Genomic DNA, 25,119 nt, shown 5'->3' on the forward strand with positions numbered 1-25,119 from the left:
CCTAACAGATCTTTAGGATGACAGACAGATCTCCTTAGAATATGAACTTCTGACATATGCTAAGCATTTGGGAAGTGTTAGGTTGATCAGAATGATACCCAGCAGATGCTGCAAGACTAACCAGTCCTGGAAAGCAGGCGGTCTAGATCCTGTCTGAGGATTCTAACATAATTTAGTATAGCCAAATACTACAGTTGCATACCTTTGCAATTGCCTCCTAAGAAAATTTGAGTTTAGAGGACAATACATGGAAACACAATGAAGGAAAACCTATATACTTACATTTGCTGGACAGAGCTGCAGTTGTGCTGTTTAATACAGTAAGGGCATAGTGAGGAGGCAAGGATCCTTTGCAAATGGCAGTGATAAAGGCATCTCTTGATGTTACAAGACCCAGTCTTCCACAAAGTGCAGCCATGGTCAGTTCTGCTTTTAGAATATTTTCAGTGGCAGCTTCATCAGTGCTGAAAGAGTACACATCATTTAGTAAGAATTAATCCACAGCACAGAAGCAGGCAGCTAACCAAAACTGAAAGCAGTGAAAACATATACTTTAAACCTGTCAACACTACAAATACTGAAGAGCAAACATAACCAAACAACAAAATTCTTCATTTCCTATAAAATTAGTCTTTACTTCTGAATGGCTTGGCAAAGGAGACTATGAGGAGGTATTTAACACTAATTTCAGAAAATGGTGTTTGATAACAAAACACTCTTTGAAAGAGACAAAAGTTATTACTTAGTAAACAGCTTTTCCACTTTAAGGAGTGCACACTACTAACAAGTACTGAGATATTATTTAGTCTCTTATCAACAGCAATCAGGACATGGGTAGAATCATTTCAATGTGTTGAAACATTCGGTCAAAGTAAAAAGGAATAAAAATACTTTAAACAGTTTAAATGCAAGCCTTTGAAAATGTAATTAATTGTTCTATATTCAAATACATTAAAGGTTGATGCTAAACTTCTGGAGACTTCTGTGTCATTTACTCTTAACAGATCCTCACTCAGTCTAGCCATCACTAACCCACAAACCTGTCTGCTCAGTTGCCACGAACAATCTCTCATACAACTGTCAACTTGTCTGGTATCAAAAGTCAGTTCAAAATATAGCTGAGAATGTCATCTTTGAAAAAAATCAAGATAAATGAAAGACCAAATACCTTGCATCAAGTAGGAGAGACAAAGCAGCCAGAAGACCACACCAACATGCATTCACCATTTCTTCCCAGACAGCTCTGCTAACTTGAAAGAAATACATGTACTTGTTTATAGCCAAAACACAATATTTTACTGAATAACTTTCAATTATATCACAAAGAAAATGCTTGCTACTGCATTTTTGAAGTGTGTTTTCATATGTATGTTTACACAGACACATATGTGTATATACACAAACACACTCACACCAGTACCATTTAAACAGTCACATTTAAAGTGACATTGCTAAAGTAACAAACATCACCAAGGCAAAGCTCATTCTAAATTACACACAAAAAAAATCTTACAAAAGCATATATAACTATTTTTAAACTTTCTCTGTGAAAATAAGCATTCAGAAGTGCATAAATGTGGGACAGGAAACTCACTGAAATTTTGCAGTGAAGGAGAAATACTCTCCCCCGGTATTTATAATTCTCCATATATTTTTAATTTATTTAATTTAATAGGAAAAAAAAAATAATAGGTCTAACAGACCTACAATCTGCCATGTCAAGGCTTAGGGCTCAGGCGGTGTTGGCTGCAGCACCATGGAGAGCGCTACCCCCCCTCCCCCAGCCGCGGGCAGGGCTGGGGACAAACCCCTTCCCTCTCCCTCCTGCGGCTGATGCTCCGCTACAAACCTCACGCAGGCCAAAATCACTCTTAAAACACAAATCTTTCTGTACGTACATGTACAAGCTCCTCATATGTTGCTCAAATACAAGCCTCTATTCATATTAACTTTTAAAGACCTTCTGCCATAAATACTTCAGTCTTATTTAAAACCGCTCCACTAAAACATTAATTTTTTTTTAATTTGTTACTAGAAATACATTTTTGTTTTAATGTGATCATAACTGCCACATTTCTCCCAGTCAGGTTGTGTCTTGTGACCTTGGATGTCAGTGTTAAGCACAATTAGGAACACAGGAAGACAGAACAGTATTTCTGGAGAACAGAATGCCTGTTACCTCTCCCTCACATCCCACGTACATACATGTAAAACAGTATTAACAGACCACAAGGAGTCTATGGCTAAGTGCTATGGGACAGAAGCAGTGCATCAAGTCAAGTATTTTTTTAGAGAATACTGCCGTTGCATTACAAAAAAAAGCCACCAAACCCACTTAATTGAAAGTTTTTATACACTATTTAGAAACAATAAATTCAAGCAACAAAGCATGAACTATTTTAATCTTGCTTTACGTAAAACTGCTGTATTTTATATAGTATTTGCATTTTCAGATACCTAGTTCTTTCTCTGACTGGTCAGATACAGACTGCAAATCTTGCTGCTCTGAAGACTGTGCTGGTAATGAAGTTGTGTCTGTGGTGGTTTGACTGACTGTTTCTGCCTCTCCCAACTCCCCTTCGATCATGGTAGTGATACCACGGACAAGATCCAGTAAACAGTGAAATGCCACTGACATGGCATAGCCTTCAGGAATCGTAGGCGGCTCTACTTTGTCCAGCATTTCCAAACTAAAAAATTGAAAGCATGACAACTTAAGTGTTTAACAGTAACACTGTGATTAAAAAACAATAATAAAAAACAAGATTCCAGAAGAATGTTAAGTACAAACAGGCCCCAAATACCATCCTTCAAGATTTATAGCAACTCAAAAAAAAACTTAAGTCATTAGTAAAAGAGTAAATAAGTCACTAAATAAAATAATAAACGAAAGGGTACAATCCCCGAGCACAGTATTTAGATCTGCAAATAAATATTTTTAAAAATTAACACATGTAAGCAAACATCACTGAAAGAATTATTCTACTTTTATTATTATATTACTTAAAGCCACTGCAACAGAACCTATTGAGAGGAACACAAGCACATAGGAACAGCAGAGGAAATAGGTCAGAAAGTCATGACAGTGTGAATACAGCTATAACAAATCGAGAACAAGTCAGACATTCCATTATCATTATCTTTGAGTCCGTATGACCGGAAAAGTCTGTCATAGCTAGATAATACGTGACCAAATATTCACCACTGACATGCATAGGTAAACAATGGAAGTTATTTGTACAAAGAGGAAATATCTACACGATTCACTGCTGAAAACCATGCAGTTGAAACATCACTATGCTGGAACTGCATCCTCATTGCCACTTTTTTTCATATTTTACCTTAAAAGCACATAAAGAACTGCTGAGTTACAAACCCAACAGGAAACAGATTGTAGCTGCCACAGCAGCAGCGTCTACACAACGAGAGACTGTCTGTTAAAAAAACTACCTGCTAATACAACAACCACTATTTCACCATTTGCTCTACAAACTACTCTTAAAAAGCCTAGACTTCAGCTACAATATACCAAAGAAATTTTTATATTGTAGTGTCATCACTCTTCTCTGCACAAAGGATCTTCCTTCTCCCAGACATGCAACACCTCACTTATTACCTCTCATTTCCTGAAGACAGTTGCCTTAGATATCTTGGGGCATAGGCAGGATAGGTATATCAAACAGTCAACATTTCACCCTCTATCCACAAATAAGTTTGTACATATATATGGCTCTAATTAAAATTATTAATGGGGTTTGTAGTTACAACGTGGTGGTGTTCCCCAGGGCTCAGTATTGGGGCTTGCTCTCTTTAATATCTTTATCAAAGATCTGGATCAAGTAACATCAGTAAGTTTGCAGATGACAACAAGTTGGGCACGAGTGTTGATCTGCTTGAGGGTAGGAAGGCCCTACAGAGGGATTAGGACAGGAGGGATCGATGGGCTAAGGTCAGTGGTATGAGGTTCAACAGGGCCAAGTGCTGGGTCCTGCACTTGGGTCACAACAACCCCATGCAGTGCTACAGGCCTGGGGAAGAGTGGCTGGAAAGCTGCCTGGCAGAAAAGGAACTGGGGTGTTGGTTCACAGCCAGCTGAATATGAGCCAGCAGTGTGCCCAGATGACCAAGAAGGCCAATAGCATCCGAGCTTGTATCAGAAATAGTGTGGCCAGGAGGACTAGGGAAGTGATTGTCCCCCTGTACTCGGTACTGGTGAGCCCACACCTCAAATACTGTGTTCAGTTTTGCATCCCTCACTACAAGAAAGACATTGAGACTCTGGAGCATGTCCAAAGAAGGGCAATGAAGCTGGTGAGGGGTCTAGAGAACAAGTCTTACGAGGCGTGGCTGAGGGAACTGTGCTTCCCTGGAGACAAGGAGGCTGAGGGGAGACATTAGCGCTCTCTACAACTACCTGAAAAGAGGTTGTAGCGAGGTGGGGTCGGTCTCTTCTCCCAAGTAGCAAGTGAGAGGACAAAGGAAACAGCCTCAAGTTGTGCCAGGGGAGGTTTAGATTGGATGTTAGGAAAAATTTCTTCACAGAAAGGGTTGTCAAGCATTGGAAGAGGCTGCCCAGGGAACTGTTTGAGTCACCATCCCTGGAGATATTTAAAAAAACACGTAGATGCGGCACTTATGGACATGGTTTAGCAGTGGACTTGCCAGTGTGAGGTTAACAGTTGGACTCAATGATCTTAAAGGTCTTTTCCAACCTAAACAATTCTATGATTCTATAACTGTACCTGTGAGGTAGAGGTCATTGTCATGGTTTCAGTTAGAATAGAGTTAACCTTCTTACTAGCAGGTGGTATAGTGCTATGTTTTGGATTTAGGATGGGAATTGTGTGATAGCGCACTGGTGGTTTTGGTTGTTGATAAGCAGTTGAGACCTTTTTTGCTCCTCCTACTGCCCCACCAGTGAGCCTGCTAGGGGGCAGAAGGCAGAAGAAGTTGGGAGGAGACACAGCTGGGACAGCTGACCCCAACTGACCAAAGGGATATTCCATACCAAGTGACATCATGCTCAGTATATAAAGCTGGGGAAGAAGGAAGGGACTTTCGGGGTGATGGCATTTGTCTTCCTGCTTTCCTGGAGATGGTTGAACACCTGCCTGCCCATGGGAAGCAGTGAATTAATTCCTTGCTTTGCTTTGCTTGTGTGCACCCCTTTTGCTCTACTTATTAAACTGTCTTTAACCTTTATCTCAGCCAAGATAAAAAAACGGGTTTTTCCTCATTTTTACTCTTTTGATTCTCTCCCCCATCCAAACAAGGCAGGTGGTGTGGTGGTGAGCAGCTGCATGGTCCTAGTTACCAGCTGGGGTTAAAACAAAACACAGCAGTAGGAGAGAATCAATGCTAGGATATGACCCAAATCTACACAGTTAGTCATCTCCTTACATGAAGGGACTACAGATAAAAGTACAAGAATAGGAAAAAAACCGCTGACAAGACATGCTAGCAACAATTCCGTAATCTTACACAGAAGAAAAAAAGAATGCAAAAATTACTCAGAGGGAATCGTGGAATCACTGGAGGGACCCAAAGGTAAGACACAAGAAAGTTCAGAGCAGCACAGGAGACTATGATGGTGTCTGCAGTGTTCTTGAGCCAGTTAAGAATAGAAAGTAAGAAAAAAAAGAAGCAAAGCAGGAGGTTGTAGTAGGCGGCCAAGGCATGAAGTAGCTTTCATACACTTTTGTTAAAAATTTGCATTTCCTGAGAACAGTCAGGTAACCTAAAATAACATTCATGGCCACTGCTACACCAAAAAGTCAAGTTCAACACACACACGTTAAACAATTGAAATCTGAGGATGAATTTGTCCTGTGTCTAAAAGGCAGATAAAGGTATACCAAAATTTCACAGGCTGTACAAATAACTTCCACTTTGGAAGAGACTGACCTTCAACAACTTCCATTATTTCAAAAGTAATGTCGTATTCACAGCTCTAAATTGAGAACACGATCTCCATTATACAAAGTCATGACCAAATAATTGATCATTCTAAGAAGGATCCACAGTCTAACCTTCATATATAGGTCAATATATTGTTTAGAATGACAACCTGGAAAATATCTACTATATCCTGTTCAATAAAAACTGTAAATACAGTAAAGCTGGTGTAAGAACTTTATTTTTCACTCTTACTCATGTCCCATTTGCTTATTGCCCCTAATGTTTGCGATTACACAACCTAGCAAAAGATATTCTAAAATTTTTATGTACTGCAGTGAGGCCTAAAAGTGAAGATGTAATACAGCAACAGTATGGTAGAAAAAAATAAATTCAGCAGATGCTAAAGCCACAGGGGACATTTGGATCAGAATCCAGAGAATTTGGACAAAATAGCGAAAAATCAGGACACCTCATGGCACTGTCAAAAAGAAAATCCATAATATACCTCAATGCCAGTGAAACGAAGACCTCAATATTCACTAATAAAAAAATCCTTAAACCGTCAAGTTGGAAATAAAAATATTTGTTATACACATTTTCAAAAAGATAGAGGTACTTACTAGGTAGCTTTAGCGCTGCCTTGTACTGTTACATTCAGGATAGGTATCCAAGTGCCTCTGTACTCAAAGGCAGGTAATACAGTGGCACCTCCTCCCATTCCAAGCACTCCCTGGTTAGTTTGTGCTGAGCCAGTATTCCCCGATGCATTGCTTCCTGTTCAGAAAAACAAAGTGATCAAATTAACCAATCTAATTTTAGTGATTAGCAAACATCCTTCTTCTATGTTTAAGTTGAGATACATGGATTAATCTGAGACGCCCTGCTCAATAGTAAAAACCACCACCAACACAAAAAAACTATTTTTGAGCTCCCTCTGCTGTCTAAAACACGATCTTATGTACAAAGTAATCAGTTTAAAAGGCAGAATTGATTGATGCAAACTGCCTTATTTTCAGTCAGAATAAAATGCTTCTGTGAAAGGTATAGCAGCACTCATAACATTTTGCGAATGAACTAAGTTTACATGGTCTCAATAAAACAATACATATTTTAGTGAAGAGTCAGACAGGTATTTAAAAATTAAGGATTATTTGAATAGTTGCATCTAGAACTCAGTAGTAGGAAAGAGAGGTTAATCATTCCAAGAACAAAGATAATCATAAACTTTCAAGGTTTCAGATATGGAAAAGCCACAAGAAGAAACTCAAAGAGAGAACTGCAACATTTGACTCTGTTCCATGCCAAGGCAGAAGAAAACAAACCACACTGGGGAGGAGCTGACAATGTGCCAAACAACAGCTAGGAGGGAACAAATTTTGGTTCCACTTTAAGAAGCCAAAAAAAAAAGCAGATAAAAGAACACGGAATTCTGTATATATACACTTCCTACGTATAGAAAGAGGTCTATACTTACTGGGAGTAGGTAGCACGAGTTCAGACTCTGTCTGTATAGACAATGGGGAGAGAAGGGCAGAGTCCCTAAGAAGGTGACTCACAGCGCCTGATAACATTTTCATGTGGTCGCTTTTAATATGTAGAGAGATCAAACTACTAATCTAGGCAATATGAATACACACAGAAGCCTATGTAGACACTTCAACACAGAAAAGCTTAACAGGTTGAAACAACAAAAATCATACTACTAAACAGAAATAGTTAACCAAACACTGCCACTAACACAAACACAGCTAGACTGGTGTCATTTTCTGTGATCCCACGGAGCAGTTAGACATATAGAATTATTTTTATATCAATGTAACTCCTTGAAGTGGTAAAAAGGTTTACATTATAACAGTATAATAAAAGTGACATAGAACTTAGGTGCAGCTTTCAACTCCTCCTATGAAAGAGCTACCTTGTTGCAAAACTGAGGCTCAAAAGCCAACTACAGATAAGGTAAGACAGCCTGCTATGACAGGACCTTTGTTATAATCAGAAGACTCAGTTCGAAAATTAGGTTGCATCGATCTGCTCTTTGCATGTTAGACATGGCCATAGGAGGAAAAGAGGCAGAAAAAGAAATGCATGCAGAGAGACATGAGAAACACTCAGGCAGAAAGAAGTGGAAAGGTAAAGGAGAAAACCTGGAACAACAAGCCAGAGACACAGCAACAGCACTAAGGCTCTGGCCCTGCTGCAGTGCTGTTTCACATGAAGGCAAAATTTTTCAGGAGAATGAATATTTTAGGATGGCTTCTCATATGTGCGTGTTACATGATGAAAAGTGCTTTTCCGATTTACCTTAAGTGGATTAAACTAACCCAGAAATAATACTAATAGAAATGTTCTATCGGCTTCTGTACAGACAGGTATTGAACAACAGCTACGGACACAAATTCCTTCACGTTACCAATGATAATGCCGACTTGGAATTCAGACGTCAGGAGTGAACCCTGGAAGATGTGAGTCTAAAGCCAGACTTTTTAATGTTCATTAGTTTAGTATTAGATATGATAGATAATAATTATACTTTGACTATCTGTTTATCATCTCTTTCAAGGAGGCACGTCAAAAGACACCCTTAGAAATTATTGTTATGTTGCTTGTTGCTGACGCCTTTGCTTCCACCATCATGGGATGAAGCAGAGAGCCTTAACTCGGGCGTAAGCACCTGCAAAGGCATTAACAGGAGCACCATTTCCTCTTACAGAAATAAAAATATACCTAGTAAAATGACAAAACCCTGGCTGCAAGAAAAGACAATCAAGTTTAGTTTCAGTAAGTGACTGGTTTCAGCTTACAGAAAAAGCAAAGATCATCTGTAAAACACAGATCTATATTTCTGCCTCTTGGCTTCTTCAGTCCAGTTTTGCCCCTGAACATCCAGAAGCTGTTGCCTTCCAGGAGGAAGCAAACATATACTCTCTTACTACTTCAATTGTACACTGCCATAAATGACAACCCCACACAAGGAGACAGAAATCAGACAAATTTGTTATAGTCAGAAAATAGCATTAATTCCCTCAGAAAAGTTGTGAACCAAGGAGCTTGGGCACTGTAGAAGCAGATAAAAATGCAGGAGCACTGCTCTGCTGACTGGAGACTAGGTCTTCCCCATAATACACGTAGATAAAATCATCTTTTGTACCAGACCTGAAAACACTGGTTTGTCTCAAGCTAGCTCTTCACCAAAATGAACATGGAAGTACAGATCTGTACCAAGCCAAATATATATACTGAATCAAATCAGAATGCATTATTACGAGAAAACGTTGGAAAGTTCAAAATGATAGTAAGGACAAGGCTTTACCAGTTTGGTTTGGTGTCGCTGATGCATTCCCTGTGCTTGGTACAAGAAATAGGGACTGGATGAAGGACCCCAGTGCATTCACAATATCACGGAAAACTTTAGTGGAATGTTGTTTCATATCATACGATTGACAAAAGGACCTGGAAAGTGTTTTTTAAAACATAGTAAGTATTTGACAAATTAGTGAATAAAAGCATGTTTTAACAGCAACTCCCCTCCCCCCCAAACTATAGACTAAAAGCACATTTTAACTGCAAATATTTAGGTAAATAATAGTATTTAGTTTTAGCTAAACGCTCCTTTGACACAGGTAAGACAGAGAGGATTTGGAATACTCAAATAACTGTAATTCAGCCTTTCCTGGATAATAAGCATTGCCTAACGCTTTATAAAAATTATCTTGAAGAGTTTATTGTATTTAAGTTTCTACATATTTACAATGTTTTAGGAAGCATTTTCCACAAGAGAAAAATAAAAAGATTTCTTAAATTTTATGTAAAAGTGAAATTCAACATATTTAATACCTTAATAGCTGAGGCTGCACACAAAGCCTGTGAATAGATTCTACTGCAACAGCTCTTAGCCACTGTGGTTTGTCTGCATCCAGAAACTTAACCAGCAATGACAGAAAGATTTCACATTCTGTTACCTAAAATATATAGTTTATAGTAATTAAATTACAAGAAAAAGCCTCCTACAAAATATTTTCTCATAAAAACCTCTGTTTCTTCTTAGGAGATCTATCCCAGCAAGTTCTGCACAGAGCTAAAAAACCCCTTCAACAAGCATTTACACAAAATTATATAAAAAACAAACCTAATAATCATAATATCTGTGGCAAGCTAACACCACATATGTAATTGTATCAAAGGAGTTAAATTCCTCACAGATATTGCATTAAAGTTCTTACAGGTACTACAGTAAGCAAAGGAAATGGAAAAAAAGCTTTTCTAGCAAATACCTAAAACTCGGGAGATAAGAACAGCTGAACACGTTCTCTTTATGCACATTCTGTCAACAGCTTTAGCAACACAAGTCAAAAGCCTCTTAGCAAGTATTAACAAGGCACAGCAATCAACATTATCTAAAGCTAGGCAAAGAATATAAAATGATCAAAAGGTTCCCAAAAACTTAACTGAAAGGCAGTTAAGTACAGAAAAGACAACAGCTAATCTACTCTGAGAATTCATACAAGCCATGTTTAATAAAATCATACATGTAGAATACAGGTAAATACAAATACACATATGAGAAAAAGAATATTTAGACTTTTCTTTCCTCAGTACATGTCAACAGTTCCCAAGAACTAATTAATACTATTACTGATCCCAGTACTGGCCCATACATAGAAAACCAGAACTGCATAAAGGAGAATTTGAACGTATTCTTACCAGCAAACTGTAAAACTGCTTTATCAAAACAGAAACTACTCTCAGCAAACGCATGCAGATGGGGAAGTACGGTTTTTCCACTGGTGCTGGGGAAGATGACGTGCTGGAACCTTGCCTGAATTTGATATTTGGGGAGAAGAGCTTTATAACAAGAGGGCATACCCTTTCTTTAAGCAGAAAACTGAATTCCTGATGCTGAAAAAGAAAACAGAGCAAATTATAAGCAGATATTCTTTAATTGCTACCAGTAGCTCTGATTATGCATCTTATTTATATTTACTGTAATGATCAAGCACTCTGAAGTCATGCAAATCTTTGTATAAATTACAGGCTCAGAAAATGAAAAGGAAGAACAGCAGACACCATTGTAGAGCTAACAAAAAGCATGATGAAATGACATGGTCATGTTAATACCATGCATCCCTCTTCTTCCATTTTGCAAATTGAAATAGACATAATACATAATTTATTATATATTTAAATTTTTTAATTTAGTGACTGTCTGCTAAAACATTACTGAAGGATCATGGTGCATTTATATGCAGTAGATCCACACAATTCATAGTCATGATTCTTGCTGCTCTGCAAATGGGGTGAGGTTTCTGTTTTCATAGACATAACAATGCCATAAACTAAGTTGCAGAGCTGTCATAAATCATGCAAGATAAGAAAATGCATCTTTGGAGGAGATATAAACGGCAAAACAAAAAGAGAAACACAGTACAACATGCTCTACAAAATGCACAAATAGAATAGTAAAAAGTGGACAAAAAGCACGAAGTACTTTTCTATCACAAAAACCCAACATGTAAAAGCTACGAGTACTTTTGAAAAGTAATACTCCCACTAAATTAAAGAGGAGTTAGTGAAGTGTAAATTTTACTACTCATGTGAATGAAAGTCTTCCTGTTTTCCCTCCAAGAACGACTCACTTGTAAAAACACTTGTGGAAAGTCATTCAGGACTGACTCAAGAAGTTCAAGGCCAAACGTCCGGGTCATTTCTGTCATACCCACGAGCCAGTAGGGAGCATCAGCATTAACTAACTGACAAAGATCCTTAAAAAGAAACACAAAAACATTTACATTCTCTGCACAGTCCTGTATCAGTATAAGCTTTCTGAGTCTACAACAAAATCTACACTCTCTCCCTCTTTTGCAATGAGTAACTTTCCGATTTCAACATAATTTTTCCTCAAATACTTCTTTTATACAAATTGTTAAGCAAAATACTTTTTAGAAGAAATTTTAAACTTTCCTGGTATCCTCATAGTAATTGTGTTCATTTCTGCCGTCAAAAATAGCTCAAGACCACTGATTCTGCTTAGGCAAGAAGATTTTAGCAGTGTGATGAATACACCTACTACTTCTCATTACATGCTTTAATATACAATACCAAGCACAAGACGCAGGACTGAACAATAGTAGGAGCATTTGGCTCACAGAAAAAAGAATCTTGAATTTAATGCAGACATGCATGCTTAGCTATTATTTAAGATTTATAGTAAAACATTTTCCTAGGCCACTTTGTCTTCATTTTCCAATCATCCCCCTGGGATACAGCATATCATTGCCAATTAAAATAAATGCGTGTAAGAAAGCCTGAGGCTCTGGTTAAGGACACTGTCAATATGCCAATAGCAAAGTTCTGAAATTTCTTACAGAGATGTAGAAGCACCCAGTCATAACTGCAAATGTATAAATATATGCTCCCCAACTACCTGAAAAAGCATATATGCATCTTTAGCACATGGCTTCAGCGTACTGACAGATCTTCTGTTACTGTTTCCTTGAACTGCAACTGGCTGGTCAATAGTGTCTGTGTAAAAACAAAAACTACTTTTGTGAACAAAGGAACTGTTGAAAATCAAGTCCATATTAAGTGTTCTTACAAAAAGATTCTAGGAGAATGGCCAGGTAATTCTCTGCAATGTATCATGTCTACAGAAATAAACATTAAATTTAATACTAAAGATCATCAATTACCAAGCACTTCTTTCCCATAAATGTTCTCTTCAAACTACTGCCATGTATTTCACACTCTGTAATCTAAGCTACCTTCACCTTAAATGACAACCTCACTTCAAATTCCTTCACAATACTAACCTGAAGACCAGTTCTCACAGCTTGAAAAAATCTAGGTTTTATATATTGCTGACCTGGACTAACACTATGGCTAAGGATTTCATCTCCTTTGAATACAAGTAAATACATAAAAGCAGTAAAAATTCATGATGTCTGTGATTTATTTTTTTAATAATGTTTATAGGCTTTTTACTACTACTTTATCTGAAAAGGATAAACATTTGATGCATGTCCAAAAAACAGCTTAATACAAGCAAGCAGAGTAAGAAGCATGCCCACCTTTGTATCGTTCATCTTCAGCAACCACTCTCTCAAATACAACAGTAACTACCTGCCGCACCGTAGCTGCCGCTGTGTTATTTGTGATATTATCTTTTGTGAAGTGCAATCGAAAACAAAGTACAATTGCCTGAAAGGAAAAAATAAAAAATAAAAATCACGTTACAATAATATATTTTCATCTTTCAGGTAAGAATCAAGACAGATGACTGAGGAATGCTTTCCACTACAGTTTGTCAAAAGGTTGCCTGAAAAAAAGATCGCTTTAATCATTTTAAATCTGAAGAACTAGAATAAATTTTATGGATTACCCTAGCCAAAAACCTCTTTATTACTCCTCCCCAAAGGTAATCTCAAGTGATATTAACTGAAGACATTTTGATATGCCAATAAACTACAATCATCATACAGAGAATACACAGTAATCAACCACATAAAACAACTTGTATGAATATTAATGTCAAAAGGACATGAGGATTATATGGTTAATCACAGAAAGGTCAGTCAACTCCAAAGCTAAAATGCCATTCCTCTCCTACATTAAATCTCAATACTTTAACAACCGTGTTGCCTCAACTGCTACTATTCCTCTCTAAGGTGCTTATTTTAATGTGTCATTGTGCTGGCAGTGACCTGAATACTGTTTCCCATTGGATTTTGTATTACCTCTAACACATAGTTTAATACTTACTTATAAGTATGAATTTTGAAAATTAACATCTGTATGTGTAATGAAACCGGTACGTCTTGTTCTTTTGTCCTCATTCTGCGTTCTGGCATTTCCATGAACCCCAACCACACCCGGCCACAGCACTGTATGCTCTAAGCCACACAAGACTGAGAATTTTCTTTTGCTTCTTTTTCTTGTAAATGATTTGTGGACTCTGCTCAGGCGGTATCCCCATATTAGTTCAAAATTTTACAATACAATCGCATATACCTCCAGACTTTCAGAAGACACTGCATGATTCTCCAGGTTAATAACCTAATAGCAGTGCCTGTATTAAGGGGCTTTTCAAGATGGGTTACCAGTAGTTTTCTTAATTTAAACCAGCCAAGCTGAAACATGAATATGTAATATGTATCTGCTCAAACTGATTTTCTCTAAGAACTTTTCAACATGGGAAAAAACAACTTTCAGGTATTTCTCAAAAGAATCTTGGCGGGAAAAAAAAAAAAAAAAAAAACAAACCATCGCAGCATTTTACCCACGCCAAGTAATGCTTATATTTGGTTAACTGAGAAAAACTCTGGTAATTTCAGGCCTTGGCCAACACCAAGAAGTTTTACAGGATATTGCTCTGTCAGGAATGTTTTTTTTTTACCCGTCAGAGCCTACACAAATTTGACTATACATTTCTAAACGCACTAGATTTTAACGTGCAGTAAGGAAATTGTTAGGAGTACAGCAATTAGATTCTCCAGTAATTGTATTATGTGAGCACGCTTCTCGATCAGGGCACAAGAAAAGAGAAAGACGTGCTGGGAAAGACCATCTCTACTTATTTGACACTGCTGCGCCCACACGCTCTTGTGGCTGGTGTCCAAAAGGAGAAAGTTTCTAGACGTTAGAGAAATGAACAAATAAAGGATGATGAAAATTGTGTTTGGAAGACACACCAAAAATAGGATGTAGATACCAAGAACCTAAGAATACGTAGGGAAGAGAGGGAGGGTATATGGAGGCAGGGGAAGAAGAATAAGTGAGAGAAGTGATGAGAAGCAGATACATGACACACAGAAGGGAAAGGTACGGTGGGCTTAAACAGCAACTGTCTCTGCCCAGAGCCTAGATTCAAACTTGATGAAAAGACAACATTGCAGGTTGTTAAAGAACATCTGCTACCTAGTTAATGACTGACAATCCCACTTTCTAAACTATTTCCATTTTCTTCAAAAATCATGCTTCTGCCCCAAGAACATAGCACCTCATTTGAAACATGAGCATTATTTGGAACAAAAGAAACAAGATAATGCTGAAGAGTCTTTGACATAATTTGACTACTTGAGTAAAAAAAGAACTTACTGACAAACCGTTCATCCTTAGGAGGTTTCTATTCTGACATTTCTAGGTTTTATACATTTTCCATTATCTCCCTGCCTTCAGCAGACCTTTGTAACTTAGCTTTGTTTTCCTTTCATGTTTTCCTTCCCTTGGTTAAGTAGATTAATAACATTTTTAATATTCTCACATTTAACCAGCTAGGAAGTTATTTCATTAAAACCAGAAGCAAAGAAACACTGAAGACCTTCCACTAGAAGGGAATGCCTTCAAAAATATTCTTCAATTCTATTCTCTCTCAACAAAAAAAAAAAAAAAAAAAATTGCTTTGATATTAAACCAATACTCTGAAGGCAGAGCATAACAAAGACAGCAATTTAGAATAATTTCTTTAAAAATAAAAAGTCTTTCTCACTTTAAAGACAAAAAAAATATTAAATGTAATCTAGAAGAGGAATTTATTTTAAACACATCACCACAATCCACAGATGGGTAAACAACATTGTACACAAGCAAAGCGTCTTGTAATTTAAAATTAAAATCGATCTGAATCCTTATTTTTTGTTTTAGTTGAAACATAATATTTAAAATATTACATGTTTAAAATCATACAATAAAGTTATTTCAGTTCTGACTGAAAGAGCAATAACTGGACTGCTTCTGAAAGAGATTTAAGGCAGGGTGGCAGGCAGCTTCTTCTAATATTTGCTTTATTAGTGAGAGCTTACATCGCACTATGTGCTCTGATTTCAGTTTGAAAACATACATACAACGAATTTAGCAGATGAGAAAGATGGGCATTAGCCCAGTGTTTTTATTTAAGGTTCCCGTTAAGTCAGAAATGTATTATGGTGGAGGAATTAAAAAAAAAAAAACAGATTGAAAAGGAACCTAAAAGCAATCCCATTTTCAAAGTGTAGATATAAAGATAATAGGGGCACAACAGAATGAAGAAAGCTCCCTCCTATTCCATTATTTCCAGATGCTTCATACGTAAAATTTCTCCCTGTTTTTCCTCCTGAATATTTGAAGTACTATAGCTGGCAATAACAAGTTCTTACCTTGGACAGTGCTTCATCATGCACAACTGTATTGGTTGTTAAAAGTACAAGAACTGTCTGGAGCAATTTAAGTTCTTCAAGACTATTTTCCATCAGTTGCCAAAGCATATTAATAATGTTTCCTGCTGCAGCCTACAAAGAAATAATTTTTTGCTACCAATTAAGATATTTACATACTGGTATATCATGTGTACATATGTAAGAATAGCACTCTCATAAATGCATATCATAACTGAATTTGCATGTTTGTCTATACCACAGGCCTACATTGAGAACATAAAGCCAATTTCATTGTCACAAACTTCCCAAAATATTTTTAAAGAATTGACAGAAATCTCTAATGTTTAGTTAAAATCAAAGTGTGCACTTCATTTTCTACTTGGAGATATAGAAGAGACAGTACAAAGACATTTTACCCTCAAAATTCATTCATATCAGAGCAAAAAACCAGTGTAATTTAACATTATGCGAGCACAACTGACAGTATATTTTAACATTATTTTTTCATCAGCTTCTTCACACACTATACATGCAGTACCATAACACACCATGACATTTACAATCATGAGAAATGTGCATCCATTTTATCTTATTTTTTAAAGTAAAATGTAACAAAAAGACAATATCATATAGAGTATAAGTATGTTATCATACAGAGTAAATTTTGTGGATGCAACTTTAAGAATTATATTTATCCAGGATCATTACATATTCTGTTCCTGCAGTGTTAGAATGCAAATGAAATGAGCTAGTTTGAATTTTCATGGATTTCCTTCTAGAAATTACTAATGCTTCCTCATCTCTGTTTTTTTTTTTTTAAATGGTCAAAAAGGTTTTCTTTTAAATTACAATTTTTTAAAACCAGATATGAGTAAAATATTTTCCAGACTATGTTCATTATAATATAAGCAGCCTTCTAAAATCAAGCATTCACCTTCAGGTTGAGTTCTGTATTTCTCACACTGAAATATTTATGTATTTATGAAAAGATTAATCTTACCTCTGAAACAACTTCATGGGACATGAGCCTCTGTATGGCTGCTAGACACAGCTGAGTGATCTTTGGTTCCTTTGTTCCACAACCCATTAGAAAAGGCTGCACTACCTCTGAGCTGTTCTCTTTCAATGCTTTCAAAAAGAGACATGGAAGCAGTCAACGGTTAATACTTTGAAAAATACAATGCAAAATTTGTTAATCATATCTATTAACAAAAAGCAATCTCCAGTCTTGGAAATTTGGGATTTACCCTTGCACCACAGGGAAAAGCCAAGTGAAGACAGACACTGGGCTGCCACAGCTCACTTCCATAATTACCCTGGCTGAGGCTCAAATCCCAAGCACCTTCAAGCACTCTTACACACTCAAGTGACTTTCTCTTTCCAAATCCAAAATGTCCACTTAAGAGTCCATTTGGTTAGTAAGAAGCTGTAAGGCTCTGCCCACCCCAGAGCTTTCTCTGGCCTTGGAGCGGTGAGCAGCTTTAGACTGTTAGCCTTCTCCTGCTCTGCTTCACCTCAGCACCGAATTCAAAAGCAACACAAAGCATGGTACGAAGAGCACACGGAACAAGGGGGAAGAGAATCATGGAATGGTTAGAGTTGGAAGGGATCTTGAAGATCATCTAGTTCCAACCCTCCTGCCATGGACAGGGACACCTCCCACTAGACCAGGCTGCTCAAAGCCCCATCCAGCCCGGCCTTGAACACCTCCAGGGATGGGGCGTTCACAGCTTCCCTGGGCAACCTGTGCCAGTGTCGCACCACACCCAGAGTAAATAATTTCTTCCTAATATCTAATCTAAATCTCCCCTCTTTCAGTTTAAAACCATTACCCCTCGTCCTATTGCCACACTCCCTAATAAAGAGTCCCTCCCCATCTTTCCTATACGCCTCTAAGTACTGAAAGACTGCTATAAGGTCTCCCCGGAGCCTTCTCTTCTCCAGGCTGATAGCAGAATGCTACTGACAAGAGGAGGAGAAAGAGACTGGGCTGTTTGTATCCTGGGTACATAAATCTGGCTGCAAAGTTTTCAACCTTTTAGGAAAAAAAAAAAAATCTTCACAATGAATACAACATTCCACACTGACATTTTAAAAAGTTTTTCCCCACACAAGTAATTTTAGAAATCTGAGATAAGCTTCACAAAATGAAAAAAAAAAAAAGGAAGACAATATTTCTGAAATATGAATGGAAAGCATGACTCAGACCAGTGAGTGTTTTTCTGTTTGTGTGTAGCTGTTCATTCATGAAAACTTTTAAGATTTTAGCTGTTCATCACCATTACAGATACTAAAAACTTCCTCACAGTTGAAAGTTCATTGTGTGTTCTTATACTGGATGTCATCCACTGTGTTTTAGTCCATGTGTAATAAGACAAATACGTTCATGAAAAAGTTTCACACACATTTTTAGAGCGCAGATCTTACCACAAACAAACAAAAGATACATTATCACATAAAAATGCAAACATGATCAATTTCATTTTTTTCAGTTGAACAATTTGAAGTTTGGCTCTCAAGAGCCATTAAGTATGACTACAACTGATTTGGAAAAAAAATAATATCAAGATAAAAGCTATAAAAATATATTTTAGTGATATTTTTAAACTGAGGCATTAACTAACATGACTAACAAGTTTCTATGAAAATAATAAGACTTGTATAAATTATAGATGCCAACTTTCTATAAGGTAATAGCTCTTACAGGGTGATATTAACACATATACAGTCCATAGTTTCATCAGTCTCTTCAGAGCCAGTATAGGCTCTATGTCCAGTTGACAGAGGCTGACCTTGCACCAAATGCTAAACTGTGAGCATAAATGTGAATGAATACATCGGTTCACTGCCTGTTTAACAATCTGCTTTGATGTCAACATTTTTTTTTTATTGAACTACAAAGCAAATAAATCTGCTTTTAAAATATACAGTAAAACCATATCCACCAATGCCATTCTCTTATGAAACACCCCATGATTCTCGGATTAAAACCAAAACATTGGCTACTTCATCAAATATGGAAGTTTGTTCTGAATTTAGACATGTAATTTAGGCATCTAATTGTCAGTGTCTACATGTAAGCTAGATGTTTAAGCTGCCTTTATCATCTATGAACACCTACAACACGTGGCCGATTGAGCCTAGAGAGTTCATTCTAACATGGGCACAAATGCTTCTTCACTCATATAAGTTTCTGAATTGCCCATCAAGCAGAAAGAAGGAAGCAAAATTTCTAAAAAGATACCGCAAAACATTTATCCTTAACATAAGACTAATGATAAAGTTCTGAATGGCAAAAATGGCATGAGAGTTAACAGATAACAAGACAGAAAAATTTAAACCTTTCACAGTGTTCTTCCTATAATCCATTAAAAACAATAATCTCACAACAGGATTTAGACAAGGATTTTTATTAAGCTTAAAAATTAATGTTTCGTAGATCTGGTTTGGTACCGATCATTTTATTACCATCAGTCTTGAAATACACCAAATTTTTCTTATATCCAGGTCTGTTTCCATTTTGCTACCAAAATTTTGTAAAAATATATTGAAAAAGAAATCTATCATAATGAACCACATCAAAATAGAAGTTTTGGGAAAGTAAAACTTACTCCTTCATTCCATTGATAAGATTATAACTCTAATTTTTTAAAAGAACTAAATAAAGAACTAAAACAAAAGTATGAATTGCACATCTCAGAGCTATGTGGAAATGAATTTTCACATGTATCTCTTGTGATATAAAGCACAAGTTGACTTCTCTTTCGGAATTATTCAAATTCTCATAAATAAATTATAAAGCATACACAGACTTCCAAGAATGAAGACTTTGAAACTGCTCAACTTAACTTTTCCAAAAGAAAAAAAGAAGTTAGATCAATGACTTTAGAGTTCTGGCAAGTTAAACGCAACTCACCAGACATAGTAATACCTCTGTGTATTTGTCATTTCCTAATAATTATCACCTATTTTCCTAATAATTATAATCTTACACATTGTAATGCTTCAAGAAAGCATCAGGTCAGCTTACGCAAAACAACCTGATACAGTTGTTCTCATCTATTTGAGTGAAATGACGGTTTACATCAACATATAAAGAAAAATCATATCTTGATCAAAATATTTATTTGGATTACTAGAATGCCTAGTAGATGTTCCTAAATCATCTAGCAGTCAAAAATTATTTACTTCACTAGCTTTCACAATTACAGTAGCCTTTTGCAGCTTTATTATTACTAAAGCATACATACTACCTTCCTCCAAAAAAACTTTTAAATAGCAGGTAGGAAGACAACAGAGATCTTGACATTAACTTATCTACAAGACGAGGTTACAAGTGATGATACTTTAGAAAATATAAGAGTCCATAAAGAATTAGGAATATTTAATGGTATTGTGTTTAAACCGTGGAAAGTTAAGATAATGTGCAGGCAAAGTATATGTTCCCCTCTGTTTCTGCAGTTTCTTACTGGGAAAAAGGTTATTATGCTATTAGCAAAGATTAACTAATCAAAATAACTTTTAGGACCTGCTGGTTTTCCAAACCTCGTAACAACAAATCTGTGCAATTTTTTTGACGAATGAAATAAATACCAACTACAGTCTATCTTAAACCTTCCAAAGGAAAAGTACTTACAAAATTGGACAAAATACCAGAAAATGTACCCTCAGAAAGATAAAAGTAAAGACTGTGTCTCCATGCCCAAAATCAATGATCTTTCACATCTCTCTGCTTTGAAATTAAGACTAAAAAACAAAGAGTTTTGCAGGATTACAAACTAGCTTTCTAAAATATAAAGTTCTTTACACAGTAATATGCCAAAGAATGTCGACAGCTTCCCAAATGGCTAACTAGAGATTTCTCTTGTTCATTTGTGTATTTTGATGCATAGCTGACATTACCTGGCATAGTTTTCCCACTTATGTCAGCATTCATGACAGCAGTAAAAACAAAGAAAATAAACAAATAAAAAAGAGGCATTAAAGTGAAATACTGAGGGGTGGGACTGCTACTTCAAATAATTCTAGAAAGTGCCTCCTTATCAATATCTGATTTACATACCTCAAAACGAGAAATAGTTATACATCTATTTCATTTAGACCTTTTAAATAATTTAGTGTTTTAAGGATTTTGACTACAGCTGGAGTAGACACTCAAATATTAATACAGGGACATTCAAATCTGGCCGAAGGCTTCACCAGCAATTGGCAAGAAGCCATCAATTTACATGTTATTTAATAAAGCTGAAGAAAATCAGAGATACTGTTTTAAGCACTTACAAAGCTGCAACTCACAAGATATCTCCTGTCCCTCAAGGCAATGGTACATCTCAAATTGAATGACTTTGTCGCAGATTAAGAGGGAACTTTGCCTGCCAGGTACAAGTCTCCAAAGGCTAGACTCTCATACTGAACACACAGATGAGGATCGCACTGCAGAACTCCACACAGAGCACTCAACAACAGCTGTGGTGAACGTACACAGTGAATAAGATATTGATAATTTGGAGCCTAAGCATTTAATCCTATTTTAATAAGTGGATGGTTACTTTTGTAGAGCTACAACTGAAAATGGAGACCTTCCTCAGCATCAGTATGGGACTAACAAGAAATAAACAGAAGTAGGATTCAAAAATTCTCATGCTACTGGATTTTTTCTAGGTGCCAAAAAGTAAAGCATCCCTGATATAGCACACACTAAAAGACATGTAGGATTATTACACATATCCAAGACATCTTTTTAACATTTTGATCTGTAACCCAGATTTATTTTTCCCATTGCCTTGCAAATAATTACCTGCCAAAATGTCAGTGTTCCTTGCAGCTATTGTTTTCACTTTTATTATTCCTGATTCAGCAGCCTGTAAGAGAAAGAAAATAAGTAGTTTAGATGCTATTTCCTACATCAATATCTGGAAAGAAATAAGCATACCTATAATAAATAAAAGTGTATCGTCTCAAAGCAAAAACATTTTTATAGTGTTTTCAGTAAGCAGAGCTAGTGCAGAAGTGAAATCTGTACCTTCTGGAATTCCCTTCCAGAATTCCACAGGAAGGGGTATATTCTGAGGTTTAGAATTTTTAGAAAACACAATTTTTATTTTATTACTTTTCAGTCTACAAATGCTGAGAAAAATCTCCAGTAAACATAAAAACAACTTCAAACTGTGAAACAACTACCACAACATATAATCTGTCACATTCATCAGATTGAAATACTAAAGAAACTGAGAATATCAGTAATTACATCAATGCTTAATATTTGACACTTAAGCAATGAAATCCAGTTAATAAACTGGATGTGGTGCACAAAACTTGAATATTCATCACTGTTCTTCCAATTGGGTAGCAGTATTTTCTGTTTGACAGCTAATTTTTACTAACTACGAGTATCAGAATGGAAGCGATTTTCCCATGGATTTTGTACCCCGAATTCCTTATACAAATTATCCCAGGGCAGTGCCATGAAGAAACCTTCCTAACAACACTCTCCAATCTTCCTGACGTGCCATACAATCCACATGAACAGTTCCTCCCCTTTCCCCGTAAGTCCGACCGTAAGACCAACAGCATCCTCCTCTCCCTCGTGCACCCCTGCAGCGGGACCGGGGGCCGCAGACGCGCAGGTTGAGGGATGGGAGCACGCGGACTGGCTGGACCCCAACCAGGAGCTGCAGGGCTGAGCAGCCCACTGAGAAGATCACCTACTGCTGCCAGGGACAAGCACTTCTCTCTTCAATTGTCCACAAACACCTCCCGGCAGAAATCACTAAAGTCATGTTTTCTAATGAAATCAAGCCACATCGAAAACATCACACCGAGGCTTCGTATTTCAAAATTATGATTTCTGTCAAGTTTTGTGTAAAAAGCAGAAAAATACATTGCAAATTTCCATTTTTTAATTCCCTTAAACTTCTGGAAACAATTAAAAGAATCATGTTCAATACACTGTGCGCCAAAATAAATGCAAAAGGTTTTCCCAAGCAATAGGACACAAATTGCTGGAAAATACTCTTTGAAAGTATTTTGAAATTTGAAAGTACATTTCCCCTTTTATTTCAGCTTCATATTTCTGTGTACTTCCCACACCAAACATTTCCATTTTTCCTCTGATACTACTATTTAAAGAAATGTGACATCACTGTAGAAAACAGATTAGAGAAGCAGACAAGCTGCGGCAGCAGAAATAAGAAAGCAACAGTACATGAAGTTCTACCAAGCAGTAATACTTCCCCTCCATCAAACACTACTCCAACAAGATTTCCCAGAAAGTCAGGTTAAGATGACTGTATAAACCGAAAATCAAATATTTTAATTAAGAGTTTATATACATATTTCTCAAAATAGCTATATTAGAAATGTGGAACTGAAATTTTCAACTTCCTTTTTTTTTTTCCCCCCTCCATTTCCCAAAACAAACATAGAAAGAGTGCCTTAGCATCACTGAAGAGATTAATGAAATTCTGGGAAATTATTTAAGCTTTGCTGAACGCAGTGTTTCTACTTTAAAAATACAGACAGAATAATATCCACAGTGCCTGAACTAACATACAAGACGCTCAAATGAGCACAGAGAGACATGCAAATATATCTTTCACATAATTAAAATGAGGAGTGCCAAATGCAGTTCTCATTTATTTTAATTATGTTAACTTAATGTGTCGAAGTGTCTAAATTTCAAGTCAATCCCCGTTCTTCTTCAGTTATAAACTGTCAGCTAATTAGGGGGGATCTTGTCACAACAAATTGTTCCTATTAATTAATATGAAGGATTTGTCACAGTCCAACTTCAATTATCTTCAAACTAAACCTCATCACCATCTACTGGCAATCGATTTCTTTCTTGCCAGGAGTGACAAACTCACTCTGAACCAAGGAAATATTAAGCCTGCCCACACACGTGACATTCACAAATGCTGTGCACTCTGCATGAAGAAGGAAAAAATTATTTCCAACATAACGTCTCCCAGTTAGTTGTTTCCATGATAGCTTTACATAAAATAGCATGTATTTTTCTAAAACTAAGGTAGAACAAAACAACAGCTACTAGAAAAACAACAACTACTGCTCTGAATATAACAGATATTTTTTCCTCCATGAGATGTAGGAAATTCTATGATTATCTGCATTATGCTCTGGTTTCTATTTAGAATCCCAATTCAAAATGATTACAATTGAAAACTAATTACACTGCACACATCCTACCAAAAAAACCCCCACTACTCCACTATAGATGTAAAAAAGACCACATATTAACATTTACAAAAAATTACTTCGGTTGATCACGAATAACCAGTAGGAAAAAAATGAGACTCTAAATAGTTATCTGGCTATTCTGCTTACATCAGTGTAAAAGTGTATTTGGATTGCATCAATTTACCTGTTCATATCTCTTTCAATTTGCCAAGTTACTAAGTTTATAAATTTACATCAATTTGAAATTACTATAGCATTCTCCAGGACACCGCCCCATTAGGAAAGAATCTTATAAAAACACTAATCGAGGAGATGGCCAGCATCATACTGTGCATTTATGGGTATAAATATGATAATTTACTTCCACACAAATATAAGCCACCATGTTTTTAAAGCAGTCGCCACTTTTTAAAGTAACATTATCAGAGTTTCTCTTAGCACCGCAATTAATGAGCGAGTTATCTCTTTAATTTTAAGAAGAAGCAAATACAGGTAATTCCTGTAACATAACACAGCTCAAGACTGAAACCTTCCATCAATTATATTTCCTATTCTGCTACTTTTAATAACTGTGAAATGGACAGAAATACAGTGTCTCAAACACATGCTTGCCATTATTTGGGTTTGTTTCATGTTTCTCCTGAAGCAACTACAGCACCCTGTTTGGTGAGGGGAAATATTGATGAAGAACAGAAATTGATTCTCGGTGATAGCACATATTCAGGTCAATCTCTTCTGAATACTTTGATTTGCCTTTAAACAAGCAGTCAATAATCTCACAGCAAAATTCAACAGGACCCTCCAGGCTCAAGCACTTGCCCCATCATCTTTCTGCTTCCTTGGAACTTACCAAGTATTTGCTGATCACGTGGAAATCACCCTTCACAGAAACCAAAGT

General features: G+C 36.6%; 1 protein-coding gene across 4 annotated transcripts in view; it reads right to left on the reverse strand.

Annotated features, from left to right (window-relative positions):
* MON2 (MON2 homolog, regulator of endosome-to-Golgi trafficking) overlaps nucleotides 1-25,119 on the reverse strand; it is a 76,269-nt gene that overhangs the window by 38,731 nt on the left and 12,419 nt on the right. For all 4 annotated transcript variants that reach the window (XM_054199307.1, XM_054199304.1, XM_054199315.1 and 1 more), the window contains exons 2-14: nucleotides 21,823-21,886; nucleotides 17,026-17,153; nucleotides 16,026-16,157; nucleotides 12,963-13,092; nucleotides 12,320-12,417; nucleotides 11,532-11,657; nucleotides 10,600-10,794; nucleotides 9,733-9,857; nucleotides 9,209-9,348; nucleotides 6,519-6,672; nucleotides 2,458-2,690; nucleotides 1,169-1,250; nucleotides 283-464 (exon numbers count right to left, since the gene is read on the reverse strand). In XM_054199307.1, coding sequence (XP_054055282.1) covers nucleotides 283-464; nucleotides 1,169-1,250; nucleotides 2,458-2,690; nucleotides 6,519-6,672; nucleotides 9,209-9,348; nucleotides 9,733-9,857; nucleotides 10,600-10,794; nucleotides 11,532-11,657; nucleotides 12,320-12,417; nucleotides 12,963-13,092; nucleotides 16,026-16,157; nucleotides 17,026-17,153; nucleotides 21,823-21,886 — 1,789 coding nt within the window. The remainder of the gene's footprint in view (nucleotides 1-282; nucleotides 465-1,168; nucleotides 1,251-2,457; nucleotides 2,691-6,518; nucleotides 6,673-9,208; nucleotides 9,349-9,732; nucleotides 9,858-10,599; nucleotides 10,795-11,531; nucleotides 11,658-12,319; nucleotides 12,418-12,962; nucleotides 13,093-16,025; nucleotides 16,158-17,025; nucleotides 17,154-21,822; nucleotides 21,887-25,119) is intronic.

The sequence above is a fragment of the Rissa tridactyla genome, chromosome 1 (genome assembly GCF_028500815.1).
Source record: "Rissa tridactyla isolate bRisTri1 chromosome 1, bRisTri1.patW.cur.20221130, whole genome shotgun sequence".
Classification (NCBI taxonomy): Eukaryota; Metazoa; Chordata; class Aves; order Charadriiformes; family Laridae; genus Rissa; species Rissa tridactyla.